This window comes from Montipora capricornis, chromosome 1 (assembly GCF_036669925.1).
Source record: "Montipora capricornis isolate CH-2021 chromosome 1, ASM3666992v2, whole genome shotgun sequence".
Classification (NCBI taxonomy): domain Eukaryota; kingdom Metazoa; phylum Cnidaria; class Anthozoa; order Scleractinia; family Acroporidae; genus Montipora; species Montipora capricornis.
This window is the reverse complement of record NC_090883.1, coordinates 9,701,298-9,715,860: the sequence shown is the minus strand read 5'-3', so window position 1 is coordinate 9,715,860 and position 14,563 is coordinate 9,701,298. Positions and strand designations below refer to the sequence as shown.

At 38.2% G+C, this 14,563-nt stretch overlaps 1 protein-coding gene and 1 pseudogene across 1 annotated transcript; both read right to left on the bottom strand.

Annotated features, from left to right (window-relative positions):
- Positions 1-1,646: 1,646 nt before the first annotated feature.
- Positions 1,647-5,071, bottom strand: LOC138054273 (uncharacterized; annotated as a pseudogene).
- Positions 5,072-8,584: 3,513 nt separating this feature from the next.
- On the bottom strand, positions 8,585-9,148 carry LOC138057022 (cyclin-L1-like). Its single transcript, XM_068903025.1, has one exon. It carries the CDS (start codon positions 9,146-9,148, stop codon positions 8,585-8,587), a length of 564 nt encoding a protein of 187 aa, XP_068759126.1.
- Between the last annotated feature and the right edge of the window lie 5,415 nt (positions 9,149-14,563).

The following is a 14,563-nucleotide window of genomic DNA, read 5'->3' as shown; positions in this document are numbered from 1 at the left end:
GAGTAATAAGTAACTGCCGACACAATGGGAATGTCAAAGGCAAGTTCTAGCAGATCCTTATTACCAGTCTGGCAATGTCTTAAAAACATGGCTGCAGAGCGGAGAGTGTTGCCAACCAGAAACACCGAGCTGAATGTAAGTACCTTTTGAAGCTACACTTGAATATGATATAATCAAAGTACAAAAAGTGCTGCAAATTACAGCAGATTTCTGTGCAACAATGTATCACAGAGTTTTCCAGTACATTTTTTTCTCAGGATCTAAATAAAATGAGTGAATCCAGAAAATGTACATATTTTCATTACAAGACACTACATGTACATGGGTGACTTTTAGGAATTTTGGGGGCAAAGGGAAGTACTTTGGAGTGGCATTCTGAGAGAGAATGTTGCTCTCCAGAAACTCAATGCATACAAATTTTGTTCTTGTTTGACAGGAAACAATAGCTGATTTCTTCAAAATTGCACATATGCCAAGGATGATAGGAGCAGTGGATGGTTCCTTGATCCCCATTAGGGCTCCGTACAATGACAAACACATGTATGTCTGCCATAAGGGCTTTCATGCCATCAATGCCATGGCAGTGTGCAATGCACAACTTTCTTTTTCTAACTTTGTGTGCAGATGACAGGGATCTGTTCACGATTCAGCAGTATTTAATGGCAGCATGCTCCATGCACGCCTTAAAGATGGCGGTGGACAAAATGGCTGGCTACTTGGGGATTGTGGCTATGGGATCCAGCCATATTTATTGACCTCTTTCAGGCCTGATGATGTCTCCATCGCACCTCAAAGGAGATATCAAAAGGCTCATACAAAAACTAGAAACACCATTGAGAGGGTCTTTGGCCTATGGAAGTCCAGATTTCGATGCCTCGATGTATCTGGTGGGGCATTGCAATTTAATCCCAATCGTTGCACCATCATTACAGCAACTGCTGTGCTGCACAATATGTGCACCTATGAAAAAACACCACTCCCTGATTATATATAGCAACCCCCTTATTAACCAGACTTGGTGACTGAGGTACCAGCTCACCTTCATAATAATGCTGGTGTATTTTTTAGAGAGCGCCTTATAAATAATGTTTTTGCTTAAATTTACTTTGCCAAACATTTTCAGTTGGAAGGTGTAGACGCAGGAACATCCAAGTTACTTTTTGCACCAGGATAAATTTCTGCAAATTGTTGCTAGATTATAGTTCATATGGTCAATATATCAAAACCTCATAATTGTATGCTAGCAAATTGCTTAAATGTGATTGGTTCTCACTTCTCCCCTCCCGTCCCCCCTTTGGTAGCTATGGATGTTACAAGTTGTACAAGTTGTACAACAAGTTATTAGAGGTACAATGAACTTTGTTTACTGATTATTCATGAAATATTGAGTTATGTTTTCTTTTTGATTGGTCAATGTTGAGTAAGTAAATACAAACATAATGGTGTAAACAAGACAAACATAATGTTATTTGCTTTATGCAAAATTTAACTGAATATTCTCAGGGCTATAATAACCTGTTCATGCAAATGACAAGTAAACCCTAGCACATGAAGTCTAATATGCAAAAGTTCCATCAATTTTATTGTCAATTTCACAAAGGTCTCATAGCAGGCCTAAATTTATAATGAATATTGTTTTAAACAAATTACAAAAATTCGGCTTGTGAGGCGCTTCCCTGGAAATCTAAATCACAATTGTCCACAACTGTAGTTTGCACTGCAACCCAAATGGTAAAAGAAAAGTGTTAGTGTTGGTAGTGTCTTTGTGTCATTCTAATGTAGTAGACACCCAAACACAACTAGGTTATGAATTAATAGTGTCAGTGTAGGATGACTGGGGAATAGATTGATATAAAACATGTCAGGGAAGGGAAGTACCCATTTTGGCTATCAGCTTTCAGTAATCATTTGGATTGTCAAATTATGATGGAACATGTTGTAGTTTATGTTGATTTTCCTTGTTTCATATTTTGATAAATGAATATAAAAGAAAGGAAAATTTTGTAACACAATGTATAAATTTGTATTGTTATAAAATAATATTTTGAAGTTATCTGGCCCAACGTTATTCATGTCCAATGAACATCTCAGAATCCCAGTGTTGGTGTAGAAGTCTACTTTTCCAAGCTAGAATTGGTTTTGAGAGGGCTGCCTTAGATGTCAGTGTTTTTTTTAAATGAATATTTCAGCACACAGGAAACACACCTTGCCTCTTCTGATCTTTAAGGAGGTCAGTTTCCAATTGAACCTTCTTCATCTTCAGTTTATAATACATGGTGACTGTTTCAAAGTACTAAAGGAAAAATGACTATTGTCTTCCTTAGAATTCAATGATTTATACTTAGCAATTATTCCATGAGCGCACATTGGATATGAGATGACGCGTAGCACCGAGTTGGCTATAATCATCTCATATCCAACAAGCGCGAGTGGAATAATTGTTTTATTAAAAATATAGAAAACTAGACTACAATAAAAATAAAAAGGCCCGAAAAATCACACATATGCTTGCCGTGTTTGTAGATCATGGTATAATGGCTCATAACCCATGATGGCTTAGCCAATCAAAACGCTCGAATTGCATTAGCCAATGATCCCGTTTTTAATAATTCCTAATATCCAACTGTTCACTACCTCCTGGGAGATATTGAAGGCATGTTGCTTTTGGTGGACTACTAAGCAGCCAACCAGTAAAAATGATATTATTCTAACAATATTGTCCTAATAGCTACATGTATGTAGAAGTCATCTCATCTCATCTCTTTACGCTAAGTCCCATGTTCATCAATTCCTGAAACACTGGCAGCAAGAAACTAGGTACTGTAATATTGTACTGTAGCATTGACTCCTTAAGTACATAAACTAAATACAAAAGTATTAGTTACATTGATATTGGAGACAATCAGTGGATATGGACTTAACAAAAGAAAAGTTTGAATAAAATTTAATTGCAGTGTATATAAAATTGTGTACTGTGCATATGTTGTTTTTTTGTTACCTAGCATGTCTAACAAGTCACTTCATTTCCATTTGTTTCTTTGAGCTTTTTTTGTTAATTTGCAGACAGTAATAATAATACGGCCCAATGATTCAATTATTTTGAAAATATAAATAATATTGTATGGCTAGAAGTATCTTACTTCGAGCTGGGCTTGTGCAAGTATCTTTGGTGCAGGCCTTTTCCTTGTTTCGCCTAGCTGATTGTCTGCCTGTACACTGTTTTTAGAATCCTACAAGATTGAATCAAATTAGCTGTATTAGTACATGTCGTACAGTGTTTTCAGATTCCTGCAAGGTTTAGTCATATTAGCTCTATTAGTAGCTTTTGTTGTCATACAGCTGTGGACTTCATTTACGATGATCATCAACACAGGTTATGACTGTCATATAGTACAGTTGGTTAAACCCGATGACGATAAGTAATATTCTAATTATACTTGTCACTGTCATTGCTTCTACACTAGCATCCTCCTCCTTTGCCCCTTCACCCTTCCTTGAGTAATGAATGGTTCTGGAGTGATTTTAATTGTAGTGCAAAAATTTGCATAGTATGTTGATGTGAGCGATTTGGCCACCAAGTTCTATTCAGATAAAATCAGAGATATATTGCCTTGATTGTAACATCAGCAGTACATATATTCTCAGCTGCCAGACTGACTGCCTTTAAAAAGTTATATTTGCTTGTATTATAATAAATTAAACTTTATTTGCATTAAAGCTGATGGTGATGTCAATCGTACGTCTGTCCTCTAATAGATCATAGGCAAGGACCAATCAAAATGCGCGAATAACTTGTATTATTATAGAAAATAAAATAGTATACCTCCATATCAGCTTCCATGCTACCCTCAATGTTTCCTTTGCTTGTCTGCCCTTCATTTGTACCAAAGGAAAGCAAATAAAGTGAACAAACAAGGGAGGCAAATGGTTTTCTATATGGTTTTCCGAAGAGCAAAATTTTACTTGCCCTGGGCAATCAGACCTTGGTTTTTTTCCTGCCCTGATTGTAGCCCACCTTTACTCCCCTTGCTTAATTCCAAACACAAATTGTTTTCAGAGTAGCATCATACTTAGACATCTGAATGTCCATGTCCTTGGGATTTTCAGTGACCTTTCACAGAAGATGTGGATATTTCCTTGGTCTAAACGCAGAGAAGATCAAGATAAAAATATAATCCCCACCAAATGCTGCCATAGAATCATGGCCACCAGGAATCCCAGTGAAAGTTTGTGGCCCTAAAATGTGGGCGATCTCCTTCTCAGTGGGATTAAAGGTCAAAAGACATGGGTCTGGTAGGTCGTCATCCTTTAAAAAAAATTTCAGTCTTTGTTAAATAACTCTATGACGTGGGAATAATTCAAGTCTAGCACACATTTAGAAGCTAAGCTACCTCATCTGCCAACTGGCCGTTGCCAGTCACTCTCAACCTTTTCAACTCATTGTTTCTTGCCTCTCTCTCTTTCTTCTTTACTGTTCCCGTTATGTCCTCCCATCTCCTCTTCACCTAATGATAAGTTCTTTCATTTTTTAGGAAATATTTCGCTATATGAATAAATTCTTAAAGCAATATTTGCTGAATAAAAAGAGACAATGAAAGTGGGTTCTTTTTAAATACCTGTTCTACAGGTTTTTTCTCCCAGCATTTACTGCATTTACAGCATCTAAAACAGAGGCCCAAGCCTCTTTCTTGTTCTCCAGGGTTACAGTATTCGAAAATTTAGCCTAAAGGATATACCAGGGACGAAAAATTTAAATAAAGAATATTTCAATGCATCCATATATCTTTACTGTATGTATGTTTAAAGAAAGTGTTTGACGGTATAATAGTATGTTTAAATTCTTGCCCACCTTTCTTCAAAAAGTCAAGATGTAACAACATTTGAATTTCTAAGTTCTGCGAAACATGAATTTTCAAATAACTTTTTTCCCATTATAACAACTTAAAATTAAGTAATTAATGTCAAAATATAATACGACTTAGCTTACTTTCTGTTTTGCATAAGCCTACACAGGTGCCTCGCTCATGCCCTGAGAGAACCGTGCACTTCTGGACTTCTTCTCTGCAGACATCTATTCAATTTTATATATGTAAAATTGACAATAAATTATCAATAACCTCACTGAATGTGTGATGATACCCAAATCATGTGCAAATTTAATTAAAGTAGCCTCATCTCCATGAACGTTTCCTTTGTTAAATGACCATGGTTTATTTATTGTATTTTGTATTTTTTTTTTCTTGGAGGAGGGCAGGGGACGAAAGTAAGAAAAGGTCTGATAAATGTGTCAAACCAAGAAAAGATAATACAATATTTGATTTTAACAATTAAAAAAATAATGGAAATAGTGACTGATAAAAATGAAAGAAACATACGTACCTTTTGAAGCCACAGAACATTTGTTGCAACACAATGCGGTAAGCCAATTTTTTTCCCGCATAAACTAGGCAAAGCATACCAACATGGCCGCCATGAATGTGCAATTCAACATCAATGCATCAAATAGAACTTACCTGAAAACTCCATATACCTACATTTCACACTGGTTCGTTCCAAAATAATGTTAAACATGTCGTCTCGAATTCGGCTATCCATGTTTAGTATGAGAATACCCTACTGACAAAAAAAAACAACTTTTTGGTGACCAAAATGAAGATTGCTGAATCGAGCAAATAGGTAACTGAGCGTCACTTCTGCATGATGATACAAATTACTGATCTCTCTCGGATGCTCTACTTTGACACAACGAAAAACTGAAAGTTAAAGTTCGAACGCATTGCACTGTCCTTTAAAATACATGAAAAAAGTCCACTCCCATGGAATCCATCAGCGTGAATGGGACATTCCATTTTTTATCCGCACCCCCCCCCCCCCCCTATGGAAGGCATTATTCCGACAGGCCCTGTTACTCTGAAGTTCGATTCCGACAGGCTGGATTATTAAAGGTATTAAAGGAGGTTAATTCCGAAGGCCCCAGTGTGTAAACAATTGTACAGTTTAGGGTATGGTGGGGTGGGGGAACGTAGTCAGGTATCTCCCGAGAGGTTTTTCAGAGACTGGGCTCTAATTTTCGACGAGGATCTCCTTTCACACACATGCAAAGAAAATCCGTACAGCCCTACCTCAAAATGTCATCATTTAAGGACAAAAATACTTGTACGTTCAGTCTTTTAATGCCATGAAATACTCTTTCTTCTTGAATTCACATAGAAGAATTATAAAAGCTTTGAGATTGTCAGCAACGGTGCTCTAGATAAACAAGCAGAAGACGTCTACTATCATTCACAATAATAATTTAATTGATTCTAGTTTTGAAAAGTGTGGAAATCACAGAGTATGGCATTTTTGTTTGAACAATAAACTTCGTGAATGTCTTGCCAAAAATTGTCGATGTAGTTTTAAACAAATTATTCTCTTTTTTTTTTTTACCGCGTAAGAACTTTTTTAGTCTGTTTAACTTCTTTAAATCGGTAGTAGCCAAAACGCAGGACCGGGGCCGGGGCCAGGGTGTCATTTTTTTCCCAATTTTTTTGTTTCAATTTTTGTCATTATTCTCCAGTACTATTATTTTCGAATGTTCGGAATCTTTCCTTCATTTATGGTGGACATTAGCAAAAAAAAAAGGAACATACGAAAGCTACGAAAGTAACATTTTTGTTTGTTTTTAGAAATTAAGAGAATTTTCGACTGAGATTGGAGTTTTTCCGGGGAATATACGCTAACTCTTAGAGACGCTGAAGCCTCGCTGAGCTCCACATTTTAAAACCACATTTTTATGTTTACTTCGTAAAAACCTTCTCCGCAACACGATTAAAACGAAACAAAAAAAACAGCCACAGTTCCACGATGGTCGTCACGTAAGGTTGTCATTTGCTTGTTTTCGCAAAATTGTTCTCAATGTTGTTGTGTTTTTTATCGTTAAGTTGGACTCGATCCCCTTCGTAGAACTATGATTCTGTTTTTAACGAGTAGACATTACAATGCAATTTAAAGTGTGGAGCTCAGCGAGTCTTTGGTGTGCAGTTGGCATATATAAACTCCAATTTAAGCAATTTCGGAAATTCTCTTAATTTCAAAAAACAAACTCCGATTTTTGGAAAGATGAAATTAGATGCTCAGGAAAACCAACTTTGAATTTAAAAAACGAAGTCTGATATAGACAAAAAAAAAAAATATATATATATATATATACAAATGTAAGAAGGAAAGTATTACTAGTAATTACTAATTTGGTAGACCCCCCCCCCCCCCCGCTGTCCATATTTCCCGCAGGGGCTCCTGGCATTGTGGCTTTGCCAAGCGTTCGTAGCGACGTTGCTTTCTTGAGCCTTCAATGTCGGCTCTCCCTATCATATCTACTCTAATTCTTAAGTCTTTTCTATCGAAAAGTCTTAAGGCTTTTCTATCGAAAAGTTGATTAACCCTCTAGCAAAGACTCCTTAGTATCTATTAATGGAGAAGAGGGTAACGGGTATTTGACGATGTAGAGACAGTCAGGGGGGTGACGTTTTGGCAAATGATTTTTGAAGCATGATGATATTGACATCTTTTAAAATGAAGGTGTCTTAACATTGAAAATATTTATAGATAGTGTATAAAAAAGCAATGGGCAATGTCGAGACGTACGCAGAGACGAGACAGGAGACTGTGAAACATTTATTACAAATGGCATTGGTTTTCCGGTCCCCGTCATAAAACGACTATTATCTTGCGCTATCTTATGTACTAAACGTGTAAGACATTTAAGACATAAGATAACGCAGGGGGTATCATCTGTTGACCACACAGACTCATTGTTGCCGGAATGCAAAGAAGGTCAGGGGACTGAATTGTCATGTGGAATATATTGAAAAAAGAAATGAACTATCGATGTAGCAAGTCACGTGTCTCTCGACCATCATTACGTAGCCCGGAAATATACGTCCTCCGTTGGTACGAAGCGTATTACCTCTCCACCGGCGATGGGAATCGTATGACTTGGACAAAGTTTTTTTTTTTGATTTTTATATTTTTTTGGAGAAAAGAAACAAAATGGTGATGTTAGAATGGTTACGTGAATAAGCATTACGAAATAGTTTCTAGAAGCCTATCATTACAAGATGGGACATTTTGAATTTTGTGTTAAATACATTCGTGATGTGAGCATTGGTTGTACGTTTAAAAATTGGAAAAGGAAAAAAAGAAATAGAAGTATAGGAAACTTGGATTTTTCGGTTAGAATAATGCATAAAATTGTTCTTATTTAGGGACGAGAATTTTTCTTTGACACGTTGTATTGATAGGACTCTTGAAACAATTACTTGTGTATATGTAGGTTAGTAATCGGTGCCTTGAATACAAAACATTGTGCTCTTTGGTTTTGTGGCGTTTTCAAGCGTCTTCGCGGTTGTCTGCATTGATTTTTCACGTGGCCAGGTTTGCCACAATTGAAGCATCTGCGAGACCGACGTGGTGTTGTATTATTGTCTCTTATTTCTGGAGTTCTTTGACGGTTACTGTCTCTGCCAGAAGATGCATGATGAGGGTGTGTGTTTGCAGTGTCAGACGCGTGACGAGAGGTGGTATAGTGTCGTGGTGTATTTGATCAGGGAGGTACAGTTGGTGGTGTTTTGGATCTTGTTCGTGATCGTGAGTGACGTGGTGTAGAGTGTTCTGAGTGCTTGCGATGTTTTGAATGTGTGTGTGGTGTGTGATGTTTGCGTTTGTGCGAATCTCGTGGGACATGCATAGAACGTGATCTGCGGTGTTTCGATGAATGTGATGATGCTGACGAAGATGAATCAGTGGATGACGCTCGGGATGATCTATTCTTGTTGTGCAATGAATCTTTTGGAGGTGGTGGAATTGTGGCATTTTTTTGCTTTGAGTGTGATGTAACGTTCAATGGTGGCGTATCAGAGGATGTGTCATGTAATGTCCTAGGAGGTGTATTTTGGCGGTTATGTGAAGGAGAGACAGGTGTCATGTGCACGTCCTGGGTTTCAGATAATGGTATTGGGTCTCTCAGAGACATCATATCAGTCTTTTGACAGACATCTCGAATATTTGCTGCGGTGGTAACATTCTGATATACCTTGTCTCCACTTGCCAACACGGCATCTTCGTTGTAATCGTCTAGTTCGGTTGACAACGGTTTACTCAGAGACATCTGCAGGTTCAATTTGGCACTACAATTACTTACTGTGAAAACATGTCATATTGAATGAACATTGACCTATACACCTATTCACATATACACGTCTTTAAATCATGAGATCGTTAATTAATCAAGTGAAAAACAAGCATTAGAATGTTTTATGTGTCAGGACGATGTGTGTACTCACTGTTTTTTTTTTGTGTTTTTTCTTGTGGCTTTTTTCAATACAAGGCAATTGAGAATAAATGTCTTCTTCTTGCTGTACATTGGACATTGTCTTGGGTTTCGGACTACACCTAGGTTTACTGACACTTTGTTTCATTTTTTTGGGGGGTGGTGGACTTGGTTCATCATCCGAACTGGAGTCCGATTCTGCTGCTAACATCCTTTTTGCCTTATGTGTTGATTTGGGTTTTGCTTTAACTGATGTATCTGGCCTACCCTTAGTAGGAGTAACAGGTTGTTGTTCGGCCTGTGCCCTTAAGAGACGGGATTTTTTCTTTAGGTCAGAATATGTGGGTGTGTTGGATTGAGGAGGACTCTGTGCCTGTACTGATTGGGTTTCTTCAGGACGTTCACCTAGCTCTTCTAAGAGCTGTCGAGAAGAGGTTTGTTTCTTCCTTCCTTTTGAAAAGAGACCCCCACCACTTGCAGAAACGGTTTTTTGCACCCACCAATTGTTTAAGGATGTTAACGTCGGGTTTTGTTTGAACTCGTGATTTAATGGTAGATCGCATTTTTGCGCATATTCATTAGGATTTCTTACCAACATCCGCATGTGGCGGTAATGGTTGCCAATCAAGTACATTATGTGACCCATCATTTCAATACCGTCAAAGACGTCGTCTTTTGACAGTTCCTCGCTCTCTTCATCGTCATCGTCTGTGATGACGTAAGTCAGGAGATCATGCAACATTGTTTCTGTTGTCTGGTTTCCTGACTTAGTATTGAAATTGCTGATTAAGTCATTGAACTTTCGTAATTCTGGCATCACTACATCGGGGGGCAAGTTAATAAACAGATGTTCTAATTGTTGAAGATTGCTCGAAACCGTTTCAGCCATTTCGCTCAACGCAACTTGGGGTCGTTTAAGATATTCGCAGTTGCGTACGTTAATATTTTGTAGGCAGTGATCTTCTGAAGTATACTCTTCCTTAATTTCCCCGTAGGGCCTCAAGAAAAACCTTGGGAAGTGATTAAAAAAAGCAACACCCTGTTCGCCGCCTCTAGAGCCATACTTACTTGGTGAAGCCATCTGAAAAAGGAAATTAACTTCGTGACTGTTCTACGGGACTGTATTGTCGTGGATGCGTTGGCGTCAAGAAATATAAATCTTTAAGATATTTGATTCGTGATATTGCTACATAAGCACTGCCTTCAGGAATGTTATCACAATCTAACCATAACACAATTTTCGTTAGGTTTTGTCCTTGAATTTTGCAAATAGTAGAGGCGTACGCAGGGACAATAGGATATTTGATAACCATAGTGTCTTCTACTTGAGTAGTGACCGGATAGATTGCAGCTATTCGTCCCGTAGACAATTTCAAAAAAACAGATGCTCCTTGTATTGTAATTACTGTGGCATGTCTTCCATTTACAATTCCTAGCTCTTTATCTCTGTTTTGAGTTATAATTACTTTCATGTCCTTGTACAATGGCTGTGGGTTGTCGCTATTATCAAATTGGATATGACCGAAATAGGGTTTGTCTTGAAATAAATTGTTAGCTGCTATTCTGTTTACTCTGTTAGCTGCATTTCTTGAAACAGTTAGCATCATTGCATCTGGCATTTCGGTAAGGACTTTGAAAATGTCATTATCAGTAGGCTCATTGAAATAAAGAATGCGTTGACCGTGAATTGCCTTTAATACTCTACTAGAAGGTCTATAATGACGAATGTTGTCGAGCAGTTCTTGAAATTGTGGTTCTTGACATCTGTGTTGTGTGAAAAACTGAACAACTGTGCTGTTCTTGTCTAGTTCTTTGTTGTGTAACACATTAGGTACTGTTCGTGATTTTCCACTTACAGTGTCAAAAGGTTGTTGTTGTTGTGGATCTCCGCATAGAAGTAACACAGGCCTTACATGCAATTGTCTAAAGGTATCCGAGATATGTGCAAAGACATTTTCAGGGACCATAGAAAGCTCGTCAACAACAACTAAGTCATAATTAGCTATCTCCCAATTTACAGTAGGTCTTTCTTCTTTGTCAACAGGATATCTGAAACTGCTGTGAATTGTGTTAGCTGTAAATTGAGTATGGCTAATGGATGCAGCGTAGTTGCTAGCTAACATTCCAGTTGGCGTAACACAAAGCACACTGTAGTCTAATTCTAATACACGTTTTATTATATGTAAAAGAGCAAACGATTTTCCTGTTCCAGGTTTTCCTTTTATCAAAATGAATAGACGCCAATCCAAGTTCGTTATGGGAATTTGAGGAGCAATTGCTTGAGGATTGTCTGAACCGTCCTCATCGCAGTGCATGTCTGAAGTCTCACTGTCGGCATCAGACGTTTGTTCATCTCTCGTTAAAGGTTCATTAACGTCATCGTAAAATTGTTCTCTTTTTGCTAGAGCAGATTCAACTATGGCAGTAGTTCGTATCTGTTCCGGAGTTAATTGTTCAGTTTCAGAAGTTGATACTGGTTCAGTGATGTTTTCGACACCACGTAGGACTCTGCGTTTCCATAGGTGTACAAAGTCACGTTTACTTCTAATGAAACTTATCAAAGTTTCTATGTAATCTCGTTTATAACCTGCTATAGAGAAATGTTCTCTGATAGCGTTTTCGTCTTGCCAGACTTCGGATCTGAAATCCATGGCAACAGCGAAATGTCGAATTTGTTCTGGAATGGTGTCATTGTTAGGATGCAGTAATTCCTCTACCTTTCTGTGTGGGTAATTCATAACAATGTCTTGAAAATAGTAAACGTCTTTGAAAGGGCTACTTGTTTTGACGCCTACTAGCGTGTTATTGCATTCTTTGTATCGTTTTCCTTTGTCGTCATGTAGCCGTAGCCATTGCAAGTAAGTCAAATGGTCTTCTGTGTTGGGTCTTTTGCAATATAATTCATGCGTTTTTGGGAAAGTACTACCAGGAAACGGAGCAGTAACTTTTTTCGTTCTACTTTGCGACCAAGCCAGTTTTTTCATTCCTAAACTCATCCACATTTCAGGTTCTAACGGTCTTAGCCCTCGAAGATGTTTGTAAGCACATTGATATGGGTCAGTGCAAACAGAAAACAAAGCATCACTATCGAATGCATCATGCCATTTCGATACATAACTCGCACAGTATCTTAAAACCATGCCTTTCCCGTCAGTAGTTTGCACGTCCATGTGACATTTTAATGCAGGTAGAACTGAAGCGATGTAGGCACGCAAATTTTGTCTGAATGCTTCTGTCGGGTGGAACAAGTTTAAAATTTGTCTGTTGTTTTGATCGGTAAGTTGCGACGGTTCAGTGTTTAATTTGATGGCGCCTTTTTCTGCTTTCTGTAACTCAATGACACGTTGAGCTAACGCAGGGTGTTGCCAAGGAATGTCTGTGCGAATAACTTGGTAATTTGTTTTGGCGATATCTTCTAACCAGACAAGCATGTGTAAATGTACAGTTCCTCGTTGTTGAAACTCAAATCTATAGAAATAAGTCTGAACATTCTTCTGGCCTTTTTGATTGTCATATGTAAAAACATGTTTGGACCATCTGTTTGAATTTGAGCCACATAAATATCCTCGTACCAGTTGTTCCAATATGTGTACTATGTGAGTCGTCTCAAAGGTGGGCAGACACGTTGGTCCATAGCCTGTTAGATCTCTTAAATTGTCTAACCATTGTGGAAAAGGAAAACTCCATTCGAATGGAGAAATGGTAATAAACAAACTGGGGAAACCAAATTGCCTTACAGCATCTAGTAACAGTCTGTGTTGCCACCTCCAATATTCTGGGGAAAACGTTTTGTCTTGTAAAGCTTTGTTTGGAGTGCATTTGTGTTTCTTTGCCGTGGCAACAGCGCCAGTTACTGTTGTCCAAATCCATAGGTCATAGTGAAAATGTAATAACTCGTGGCTCATACCGTAATCTGGGATTTCACTTTGACATTTTGTAATGTAGGCAATTTTTGAGCTTAAGCGACTTTGACGTCCGTCTAATACTGTTTCACACCAGGCAGTAAAAGGATAAAGATGTGGCCACAACGCGCATTCTACTCCATTTCGTTTATCATAATCGTACAAATTAAAGCGAAGGCCTTTAGTTATAGCTTCCTCTTGTCTGTCGACATATGATTTGTAACTACTATCTGTCGAATTCATGAGATAGTTGTAGGCTTTTCTGCATTTACGTCTACTGTCTCGAGGTAATCGCGCTATCTTCGTGTCTACCGAATCAGTAGACCAGTAAAATAGAAACATCCCTCCCTTTTTCCTGTATCCACAAGGATGTTTTTCATATTCGCCGTCATGGATAACTAAAGGCCTTAAAGCTACGATTTCCGAAACAGAAAGGTCTCTCAATTATTTAGGTATGTCTTTTTTTTTCGGAATTACGTATCTCTCGTTAGAACACGAGCAAGTGGCTTTTGATTTTATAGCAGGCTTGTTTGCAAAACGAGGAAACAATCTTTCCCAAACCAATTGTTTGCATTTCTTGCAATAAGTCCAACTGCCGTGTTTCATCCAAAATTCTACCCTGTTTGCATCTTTCTTATAGAACAGGTTACTTGAATTTGATAGAGGCTGCATGTTGCCAAATTTGCGAGTAAATGCAGTAGTCTTTTCTCTTTCTCGGCCTGTGCCCTTAAGAGACGGGATTTTTTCTTTAGGTCAGAATATGTGGGTGTGTTGGATTGAGGAGGACTCTGTGCCTGTACTGATTGGGTTTCTTCAGGACGTTCACCTAGCTCTTCTAAGAGCTGTCGAGAAGAGGTTTGTTTCTTCCTTCCTTTTGAAAAGAGACCCCCACCACTTGCAGAAACGGTTTTTTGCACCCACCAATTGTTTAAGGATGTTAACGTCGGGTTTTGTTTGAACTCGTGATTTAATGGTAGATCGCATTTTTGCGCATATTCATTAGGATTTCTTACCAACATCCGCATGTGGCGGTAATGGTTGCCAATCAAGTACATTATGTGACCCATCATTTCAATACCGTCAAAGACGTCGTCTTTTGACAGTTCCTCGCTCTCTTCATCGTCATCGTCTGTGATGACGTAAGTCAGGAGATCATGCAACATTGTTTCTGTTGTCTGGTTTCCTGACTTAGTATTGAAATTGCTGATTAAGTCATTGAACTTTCGTAATTCTGGCATCACTACATCGGGGGGCAAGTTAATAAACAGATGTTCTAATTGTTGAAGATTGCTCGAAACCGTTTCAGCCATTTCGCTCAACGCAACTTGGGGTCGTTTAAGATATTCGCAGT